A 12,149-nucleotide genomic window follows, 5' to 3' on the forward strand; every position below is an offset into this window, starting at 1 on the left:
ACAAATAATTTGAAAAAAATGTTTGAATCTTAAAGTGTTTTTTTCCATAAAAGTTTTGACCAAACATTTATTCAACTTTCAACATTGAATCATAGCTGTGCACCATAGATATACAATTTTTAGTTAAGTAGTGGCCTGAATTCAAAAAGATTAAAACAAAACAAATTAAGATTGTCACAAACATGATGGATGATCCGTGTCATCAGGTCATTAACCTACATGTTTCCAGTTTCATTGACGTTAGACCCGTCGTACTTAATAGAATCCTCATGGTTAATATTTAATAAATTTGACATTTAAAATCGTTAACATGATACAACTGAACATTATAAAGTTCAGACTGAATATGAACTCCTTTCTTAATACGAACGCGGAGCTAAATAAAGATGGAGCTACGAACCGACGAACCGACGGACGAACATACGAACAAACAGATCGAAATGGATATTGGAATTGAGCATTGAATATAATTTCGTCAAGTATAGAGCCTTATGTTAGCGTATTTCATGCTGCATCAATTACAATGCTGTTTATTTCTCTTCGTTTGTGTTACAGTATAAATGTACCGAATTTACAAAAATCTTTTAATAATTTTAACAATTGATATAAAAAAAATGCAACGTTTTACATGCTGTCGCAGAAAAATTTAATCGCGTTTTAAAATACCGTAATTATATATAATATTCGACATAAAAACATAAGGGAGTATTTGTCTACATTCACAAAATTATAAAGACTCCTTTCTCAAATAAATATATAATTTTAGTCAAGACATATCAGAGACATGCGTTCTCAAATAAGCATGCAATTCCAGTTAAGCGCGTATTATAAATTCTTCCTGGAATGTTCGCCCTTTCCTTGAATCCTAATGGGTTTGTGAGAATTTGTCATGAAACAATGAAATTATTCGACGATGATTAGATCGATAATCACGTTCAAAATGTGTGAATAATTGGAATTAAATATTATCCGTTTTGACGTCGATTAAGATGTCTGTATCTGCTGATTAGCACCGGAAGTTGGAAATAAAGTGTAAAATTTCATACAATGCGGAAAGCGTTTTCGTCCTGGAATCGGACTATTTATATGAAATATTATAGACACTAATTTAATTGTGATAGCATGAAGGCAATAGTATCCCCATGCAATAAATGCTAAATGAAGTTAGCAGTCGTACGCCAAAAACGCAATGATGTATATGCAAAAGCCCTAAATATTAAGTTAAGAAAGATTACATTTTAATCATTTAAACTCCATTTGAATAAATGATGTATATAAAATATTTGATGTTACATTTCATCAGATTATTAAGAATGCTGAGTTTAAATGAGCAATTTTTTGTTTGATTTGATTGCAAAGGAACCATTACTTCTACGTATACTGTATCTAATTTTTGAAATATATAAACTAGTACAAGAAACGACTAGACTAGAACAATAAATGTTTAATGAAAGAGATTTTCATCCTTTTATGTTGAATTTCATCTGATTGAACAATAGGGCAAATAACTATATGCATCCTGTTCTAATTGAATCTAACAGTAATTGTGGATCGATCTTAAATTGTAAGATATTGTGAAAAAAAGAAAAGAACAAAAATACCGAACTCCGAGGAAAATTATAAACGGAAAAGCCCTTTAAGCAAAAGGCAAAATAAAAGTTGAAACATAGCAAACGAATAGATGACGAACACTGGGCGCCGGATTGAGAACGGGATTATTCGGATAAATTCGCTTGGAAACGGTTGAATATCGACGCTTCCTGAACAATATCCGATTGTTATCGTGATTAAATTAATAGTTTTACAAATTTTATTTAAAGTTTGAATTTCCATCCACGATTCACAGGATCTTGATCAGACTTTTGACAAATTTTTAATCGGGAATAGTGCTGTCAAGGACGGCAGTTAAAATCGTGAATGCGTAAATTTTCAAAATCGGCGCAAATGTCATACGCCCACCCCACCTTAACAAAGATTAATGCCTGCAGCTAGTTAGGAATATGACAATTGTAATCCATTCATTTGATGTGTTTGGGCTTTTCATTTTTTTCATTTGAACACGGACTTCTCGCTTTTAATTTTCCTCGGAATCCGGTATTTAGGTTATTTTACTTTTTCCCCATCACACTTAAAGATAATATTTATGTATCTATTCTATTTACCTTTTTTTTTTTATTTAGAAAGTTTTAAATGCTTTGTAGACAGTATCTTATTTCATACCGTTTTAGCTGCAAATGTAGGTGTGTTACATTCAAACAATCAAAACTCAAATCCAAGAATGCTATTTGGTAAGCTTTTTAATAGTCAAAATTATAACTTAAGAGTCTGTATTGGAAACCTAAATAAAAAATGTAAAAATTTGCCTGGCAACTTTTTCTATAAGAGAGTGGCGAAAGATTTGTTTTAGCTTAGTAAATGTTTAATCTAATGACCTAATGGATTTACATATTAATAGCACATTAGAAAAGTAACTTTTTATGTACATGTTATTCTATGTAATTTTATAACTTGTACATACACGTATTACTTGTTACATCTGTCTATGTTTTGAGACAGTAATCGATGTAATTGCGCACTTTTAAAGTAATTGACAGGCTCATTGTATTATAATAATCCAACATTTGTTTACCTTCGAGCATCCTCTTCCCTCTGGTCGGCACGTAAATGTTCAATTAATTGTAGAACTATAATTAAATATATACACCTCCATAAACATTGATGCATTTCCTGAAAATGAAAAAAATAAATAAATTAATACGACATATTTCAAGACTGAGAATATTGAAGAGAACCGGTACAGATGTACTTGTTTAATGTATGGTCAACTGAATCGCATGACAAATCTAATCTTCCCAAAATTTTACTGTCGAGACTGCTGCATGTAGCCTTGATGAATGTCTGGTCAACACTTACATGTAGGCTCAAGAAGACAACAAAAGCTGGCTTAATACTTGGAACTTATAAAAAAGAAGATGTGGTATGATTGCCAATGAGACAACTATCCACAAAAGACCAAAATGACACAAACATTAACAACTATAGGTCACCGTACGTCCTTCAACAATGAGCAAAGTCCATACCGCATAGTCAGCTATTAAAGGCCCCATTCAGACAATGTAAAACAATTCAACTATATTCAATGGCTAGTAAAAAAAATATCTACTAGTATATTAAATAATGGCTTAAACATATTGATAATTGTACGACATCTACATGTACTTTGATTATCGTATACTGTGAAGTCATTTATATTCGTTGGATACCAATTTTCGTTGATTACGTGGGTACAGGAAAACCATGAATATAAATGTTCAACGAATAACAATTTTTCCAAAGGAATGTAAGCAGACTTTGCCAAAACCACGAAATCAAATATCTGCTTATATGAAAGTTTTACTTAAACCACGAAAATTGGTACCCACAAAAATTAATCAATCCACAGTTAATCATACCCGAGGAAAGATAAGCTAGATGTATTTGACTTAGGCAGCAACCATTTAATTTTCTGGGCAGGTGTTGGGGGGGGGGGGGGGGTAGGGTGTTTTTTTTTTCTCGCAAAAAGACGACCACACAATTCTTTCTTTCAATTTTAGCATTACATAAAGTGGAAGATGAGGGTGAAACAAACATTTTTTTTTTCTCAGGGTCAAAAACAAATTATGTTTTTCTTCAAATCTGGATACAAACTTTTTTCCCCAAAAAAATCCATAGCCTCCCCCCCCCCCCCCCCCTCCCCACATACACCCCGAAAATCAAATGGTTGCTGCCTTATGTCCTATAGAGCTAACGTTTCTACATATTGTTTATTATGTGGCTTTCAAATCACAGGCACTTGTTTCTGTCAATATGGGGTTTACTATCAATACCAGTATAAAAAAAACACAAGGTAGCTAACGGGAATTTTCAATGTGTTCGCTTCAACCAATATTTTATTACTTTCCCTTGTCCCTTTCACGAATAAAAGTACACCAGTCTTTCGGTAATTGATTTATCTTTACAATAAAACAACTCTCCCCTACCTTGAGAATACCCCTCAAACAGAATAACACACTTGAGATGAGAATTATTGACCTTTTTCCAGACCATTGAATTTGGAAGGACTAAACTTCCGGTTTACTTAGGAAGTTAATAAAACTGTGCAATCTGATTGGTCACATTTTTCTGGTTTCTGGTAACTAATATAAATAAACAGGTAACCAGATGAATTCGACCAATCAGATTGCTGTGTTATATTAACTTCCCGTTAGCTACCTTGTGTTTTTTTTATACTGGTATTGATAGTAAACCCCATATTGACAGAAACAAGTGCCTGTGTTTCAAATGCATAGGGTTGGATTTAAAACTGCTAGCAGAAATTGTAGAATTATTTAACTTGCCTTTATACAAGGATGTTGCGACATCAGTATTATTTGAAATATAATGACCTAATGTGACAATAGATTTAAATATTAATAGCCCATTAGAAAAGTAACTTTTTATTTACATGTAATTGCATGTAATTTTATAACGTGTGCATACAAGTGTTACTTGTTATATCGGTCTATGTTTTTGAAACAGTAAGCGATTTAATTGTGCACTTTCAAACGCGAAATAAATAAGAATTAACTTCCACATAGTAAGATTTATACTGGGATATTTTAGTCTGATGTGTGAAAACAAATTGTAATTTTATTAAAACGTGTAAATCAAGACGTTGTATAGAAGACGTATTTTCTTAATCAATATAAGTTCCATTGTTAATGGTGTTATCATTTTACAAATTACTTAGCTGTTTGTATTTTGATAGTTGTCATGATGTTAGAGCCATTAAGAAATATTTTGTAAAACAGTTATAGTTTTTTGTTATGTTTGATCAGACATCGAATTCTAATCCAACTAATGGAAGGAATTTAGGATTTCCCAGAAACTTTTCATATTCATAGAAATTCGAAAACAGATTAACATGTACAGTTCTTTGTTGATATAGACATAATTCAGTTCCTGGAGATTATTTTTTCTTTGATTAAAAAAAACACACTTTAAAAAAAAATGTTTTGTATTTTTCTTGAACTTTCAGTTTTAGACTTTTGAAACAATATTGTAAAGGAGAGAAGTTGTCAAAGTGACTTGGTACGGAAATGGCTTCATTGTGCTTTAAAAAACTTTAGGAACAATTACATAAACTTTACAATTAAAATCTGTAATATAAAGAAGATATTTCAAGAACAAATTCAGTGTGACTTTTTGACCGCTTGCCTATTATTTAACACAATCACAGGAGCTTGTTCAGTGGGTCAGATGAGGTTTTACTGTCAATGGCGGTCGCTATCCGTTATTGACAGTAATTATTTGTAGCTGTCTTAACATCTAGGTGATGTTTGTGTAAGCTTTTCAGAATATCCAGTTTCTGTCTTAACTGCTTCTCAATAGATATCTATTCAAAAACATTTAATGCAACAAAACGATAAAAAAAATATAAAAGACGTCTGAGGTCAATTTACAGTCTTTAGAATTACAAGACATGTTTTTATACAGCCATTATGTCAAGCTCTGATCTAAACCGCCCAGAGTAAAATAAGTTGTGAATGTATTTTAAAAAATCTATCAAAGATCTGTCATTGACATTGTATACAATGAGATGGGTGCTTTGAGTCCATGTGTGTTTCACTGGACGTGTAACTTAAAGTTACTTTATAGATATACATTTAAAAATTAGAAGATGTGGTGTGATTTTAAGTGAGACAATTCTCAACCTGATACCAAATGACATAGCAGTTAACAGCAATGGGTCACTGTACAATTTTTAGCAATGAACAAAACCCATACCGCATAGTAATAAGCTATGACGGAAATATCGCTTTTATATAAAGGTTAGAAGATTGAGTGTGAAAGCAGCGAGTTTGTTAAGAAGGGAGAATAAGTCGAACATGATTGAAGCAAAACATAACTGATGCAACGATAGATATATAAAGCCCAACATAAAAAAATAGATAAAGACACATATATTTTAACTAGAAATCATTGAGATGGGAGCCATCTCTGTGGGCCCCGCTGTCAATAATGTGGGGTAAATAAGTTGTATGGATAATCTGATATGAAGCATTATTTGAAGTTATTACATAGTCTCATGTGTGATGTGAACTCATTGTTGACTACTCTAAGGTGACTCCTGGATATATGGATTGATGTTTGAACAATATGTTTAAAGGTACTGCCCAATTAATATTTGTCACATATTTTTAGAATCATGCCTTCAATATATTATGACCCACCAAGTATAAAGTATGAAATATTAACGGTTTTCGAGAGGTATAGCGGACACAATTTGTTAAGAACAACGAACGGATGGACAGACCGACAGACTGACCTTAGACCTAGGATGCATACATTATGACACATTCTCTGGTGTTGGTTATATATATGTTAAGTTGAAAATGTTTGTCAGGTATAAAGTATGAAATAATAACAGCTGTCCTCTCAAAATATAGTGTGGATCAAATTTGTAAGCGATGGACAGACCAACAGACAGACATACCTTTGACCTAGGAAGTTGTACATATATCATGACACGCCCTCAGGTGTTGGCTAAAACGGATGTCAAGTATTATATTTGAAATCATAACGGTTCTCAAGATATAGAGCGGACACAATCTTCACCACAGGACACAGGGTTGTCAACTGAAACCAAAGTTTTTTTGACGTTGACCTTTGACCTAGGAAGTTGTACATACATTATGACACGCCCTCTGGTGGTGGTTAAAATGAATGTCAAGTATAAACTTTGAAATCATAAAGGTTATCTAGATATGGAGCGGACACGATCTTCAACACAGGACACGGGGTTGTCAACTCGAAACCAAAGTTTTTGACCTAGGAAGTTTTACATACATCATGACACGCCCTATGGTGGTGGTTAAAATTGATGTCAAGTATAAACTTTGAAATCATAACGGTTATCTAGATATGGAGCGGACACGATCTTCACCACAGGACACGGGATTGTCAACTGGAAACCAAAGTTTTTGACCTTGACCTTTGACCTAGGAAGTTTTACATACATCATGACACGCCCTCTGGTGGTTGTTAAAATGGATGTCAAGTATAAACTTTGAAATCGTAATGGTTATCTAGATATGGAGCGGACACGATCTACACCACAGGACACAGGGTTGTCAACTGAAACCAAAGTTTTTGACCTTGAGCTTTGACCTAGGAAGTTGTACATACAACATGACACACCCTCTGGTGTTGGTTAATAATCATGTTAAGTATTAAGTATGAAATCATAATAGTTCTCTAGATATGGAGCGGACAGGAAAGTGTTACGGACGGACGGACGGACTGACTGATCCCTATAGGGCGACCCGCCTAAAGGCGGGGCCCTAATAAACAGACCACCCCAAAACTTTATTGATTCATAAATGATTTCGAAATATCAGGTGTCATGGAAGGGTTAATTAATCATGTACGACTTCGAACTGTTATATTATACATATTATTCATTTATCTCTAATACTTTACTGCTGACTTCAAAGTAGCGAAATCAGAAAAAAAACCTACTGTGATTTCATCAGCTTTAAAAAATATCTAATCGAGCTTCGTAATTCCGGATTTGGTGACAGCTTATTAAAATACATGCAATGATAACGGAAAAAATAATGTGAGGAACGAAAAACTAATAAAGAATTTTAAAGAAAGCTATTGCTATTCATTTTTGTGTCGTCCCTCTTGTAAGTTGTTGTCTTTATCATTGAGTTAGTTCTTATGCACCGATTGTTTTTACATATAAAATATAACGCTGATGCAATTATGCATATCAAAATAAATCTTTAAGCTGGTTGATTGGTTATCAGGCTACATACTTTTGATACATTGTATACCTTTTTCATAAATGAGGTGACGTCATAACTATTTCAAGGAAACAATCGATAGTGTCTTGAGGTTTTAAGGTGTACATAGTTGCTCAAACTATACCCTTTGGGTAGTGCTCCACGTTTAATGGAGGAATATACAAGAAACTGAACTGAACTGAACTTGACATTCATGCAAAAACGCATGTTTTTATGTTCTTGCTTGTAGCTCTATGTAATTTGACTAGAGTGTGTATTTGACTTTGTAAACGATATCAATACAAATTATAAACAAACAAAAACTAAACCTGTATTAAGATTGCTCAAGGGACTGGGGTGGAAACCACTTCCGGTGCTCGAGATAGCAATCGACGCAATTTCCTCAAACCAAGACATTATCGAAATTAATATCAAATTTTCCGAGATATTTAATTGTAATATCGGTTATAGCGCGAACAAACCAACACAAGAGATTCGTAAAGTAATATTCATTTAATTAGACAATTTCTTATTCCTGTTTGCTATAATAAGACTCTTTATGGCTCTCGAATAAAAATGATACCAATTTTATGGATTGAAAATTATGCTTTTCCATTTTTTATCATTCATTGAATATGATTGACATTATAAAAATAGAACTAGATGTGCTTGCGTACAAACTAGTTTAACGATGCTTGTAATAACTTTTTGCTTGCACTTTTCAAACCGATGTTGATGATAGGCTGCATTTTACATAACTTTTAGATGGATATTTTCTAAATTAGTAACATACAGCTTTAAAAGGCTATCTAACTAGGTCTGAAATAATTTTCCTGGAAATATCTTGCTATGAAAGTCGCATTACATTCACCAACTAAGGTACACATATGCATGAAACTCATTTCTTTAAAGAAAGTAACTCTTTTTCTATTTGTTTGTTGAAATGACATAGCAAAACTTAAAACTGATATTTTGGCAAAGTCATGTTTACAATACAATTTAAAATTGGACACTGCAAAATAAGTAATATTGATCAAAATAAGGAAAATATTTCAATCGGTTGTGATTGCATTTTAATTATCATTATCATTATACACAACATTAAATTAGTTTTTTCTTACCATAATAGCTGTTAATATCATTTTGATCTCAGTTCGACCATTGAGAAATATATAACAAAAATATCTACACAAATAAATGTCAAGTTATGAAATTTATGAAGGATACAATAAACAATCCCAGTCAGATAATCATGGAAAGTAAATAATTTTGTTTATTTCTAAAGTTTTATTGGAAACACAATTTGATTAAGTTTTGACCATTATAGCTTATTAGCCTTGTTATCTTCCAAAATTATCGTGAGAGTGGTCATTTTACTTTACAACTTTCACAAGAAACTATAGCGACCAATAACTAACGTACAAGATAACCAAAGAAATGGTGGAACATATAGGTACATTTAGAGATTTATCGACTAGAAAGTACTTAAAGAATGATATGGAACTACCCACATTTTGTTCCGTTTATGACAAATTAAATAATAAACCTACACGTATAAATGTTGCATTCGTATATGTGTAACACTTATCATTTACAGTTCTTGACATTATGAAATTACGATCTCTACCGTGTCCCATATAAACGACGCTTATTCCAATCGTTATTTCCCGGTCAAAGTATTTTGTTTTATACGACGCTAATGCTTTCTTGACCACACAATGTGTATCAGTGTGTTGAGTACAGGTTGAATATAATTTCTATTAGTCCGGCCGATTGGTGCAGTTATAGAGTAGAATTTCTCACTTGATGAGGAAAGCATAAAACTTTGCATAGTAGTTCTTGGTTATATACCCTTTGATTTACCATCATACAAAAATTGGTGCTTTCCTCATTATTTGAGCAATTTTCACCGAGCGGCCGGACTGTTTGTTGTGTTTATAACAGACACAATGGCCTTATTATTTTAAAGATGCACAGACCCACGGTGTCAATCAAAAGTTTATTAATGCATTGCCATAAATGACGTAAACACATCATATTGACGGTAAAACATAGAGGAAAAATAACTTTAACGATAAACATTTTATTCTATTTGACGCTCATCGAAGTGATAAACGGACGCTTGATGTTTGGATACTTAAAGGGCAGTCCTTTCTTCATTAAAAGTGTATTTACCTGTCATAAACCGTGTTTCGTAGCCGACAATATGGAAAGGGTTTTTCTCATTGTTGAAGGTTAGCTAAAATTACTAACATTTACTTTATTTGAACTTTGCTGGACAGTTGTGTCATTGGCAATCTCACATCATGATCTCATTATTTTTTTATAATACAAATCAAGCGTTGAACGTTTTTGATAACAGGGAAAGGTTCATAATTTTATGAACGGAATCGAGAGGAATCGAATTTAAAATAATGCACTTTGCGACCCTTATATAATGTACCATATATAAATTTACAGATATATTTTATCGAAAAAACTTTTAATGTTTCTCTGAAGGTATAAACGCTGTCTGCATATAATATGTAGGATATTCATATGCAGTTTTTGAGTTCTAATTACTGTATCTAAAAATATTAATTTTTGCGAACCATTTAGGCCACGGAAATTCCAAAATATGTATCAGTAAGGAGAGTTGTACAAATAGTGTGAATACACAGAACCCCCCATCCAATTCATCTTTAGCTAAAAGTATTCATCACTTTCTATTTTATATGTACTAATAATATTTCATTTTTCTATAGTTACGATTAAAATGTGCCAAAATCTGAGTTAAAATAGGTCGAATGCCCCAAATAAACATTCCCTGATTGGTCGAAGTACTGTGGCGTCGATGTTAAGCATAGCAAGCCTCGATGTAAAGCACACGCTTCACAGGAATAAGGAGAGTTTTACAAATAGTGTGAATACACAGACCCTCAATCCAATTTATGTATTGCTGAAAATAAGCAAGTGTTCATTCCATGCTAAATTAATCTAAATCCCAGTGTACCTCCAAATTGTGTATATATTTCGCTCTTGTTGTAAAAATAAATGCAATGGAAGGCTTAGATTTTTAAAAAATGAGGTAAATCGGGTTATGAAGTTTCACGAGAGAGAAAAGTCATGAAATTTTAAAACACTTCCAATAACGAAGTAATCAATTGAAGAATAATTAAATTAAACTGATGTTTTTGTTTATTAAAAGGCCGTGAACAGGGGCAGTTTTAAGGGAGATATTTGGTTCAATATTTTGGGATTCACTGATACATGATTGGAGTGGGCCAACTTTTAAGCAGTCGGTGGTCCCCTTATGAAAATTCCTGGATCCGCCACTGGTAAATGATTGTTTAAGCGTAAAGCACCCATTAAAAATGTTAAATCATGATGCATAGTGAAGTATTTTAATACACGTTAGCCTGAGTATGAAACCGTGTGATTTTTCACACCATTGATATAGATCAACTAAAAATTGTGTTGATCATGAACAAAACATAGAAACATTTCTAATTGCTGCTGATGGTATCGTAAAGGCGCCAAAATTGATGTTTTTAATTTGTAGTGTTATCGGAATTGTTTCAAAGTAAATCTTAATTAGTCAAAGGTAATACATGTCACATTCCTCCATTAGCTACAGCAGATTTTCAGTACTAATAACATGATCTATTATTTTTTAAGCCATGCGCATTAAGGTTAATAGCTGAGTTAATAACAGTTGACCAAGTTAAATACACAACAAAACAGTTATCCAAAAATGGCGTCTTTCAATTTAAAATATAAAGTGAATCTTCCATAGTAGATTGTATTAGTATACTATAATAGTCATTGATCTATTGAATATAAAATGCACCGTAAACATTTTACATTTGATTTTCTATCTCAAAATAGAAAATGTTTAAATTAATAAAGAGACTGGTGTTATCTTTTAAAGTGTCCCTTTTTTGTTAACTAGAACTTGCATGCAATACGGATAACGATCTAACCTTTCTTGTTCGCTCAGGACACGAAAATGATTCTTTTAGATTAATTCTTTTCGGCACGATGTTATCATTAAGCATTTCATTTCCAACTTATATACCTTTTTAGGTTTAAGTTTCGCTTTCCGTTTGCTTCAAATTTGATTGGGGAATACGTTTCTGATTGCGTAACATCTTTCACGAAAAAAAACCAAACTTATGTCATGCAATCTTTTATCAAAAATCGGGTACTTTTTGTTTTCAAGGACTACGTTATTTTGAGTAATTTCTTCAAAGGCGGTCTCGCATTTTTAATAATGTGATAAGGTCCCAATCGTTAAAGAAGCGATATAGCCCAATATACCGGATACAGTAGTCGTTCATTGCGTTATGCATTTTCTCGTTT

General features: G+C 32.6%; 1 protein-coding gene across 2 annotated transcripts in view; it reads right to left on the minus strand.

Moving 5' to 3' along the window:
• LOC134685667 (uncharacterized) overlaps window positions 1–12,149 on the minus strand; it is a 48,214-nt gene that overhangs the window by 20,885 nt on the left and 15,180 nt on the right. The window contains exons 1-2 of one of the 2 annotated variants that reach the window (XM_063545626.1): window positions 8,930–9,048; window positions 2,630–2,727 (exon numbers count right to left, since the gene is read on the minus strand). In XM_063545626.1, the coding sequence (XP_063401696.1) occupies window positions 2,630–2,727; window positions 8,930–8,950 (119 nt within the window). In that variant the 5' untranslated portion in view covers window positions 8,951–9,048. Of the gene's footprint in view, window positions 1–2,629; window positions 2,728–8,929; window positions 9,049–12,149 lie in introns of those variants that run through there. The other variant, XM_063545627.1, reaches the window with a different exon arrangement.

This window comes from Mytilus trossulus, chromosome 9 (assembly GCF_036588685.1).
Source record: "Mytilus trossulus isolate FHL-02 chromosome 9, PNRI_Mtr1.1.1.hap1, whole genome shotgun sequence".
Classification (NCBI taxonomy): domain Eukaryota; kingdom Metazoa; phylum Mollusca; class Bivalvia; order Mytilida; family Mytilidae; genus Mytilus; species Mytilus trossulus.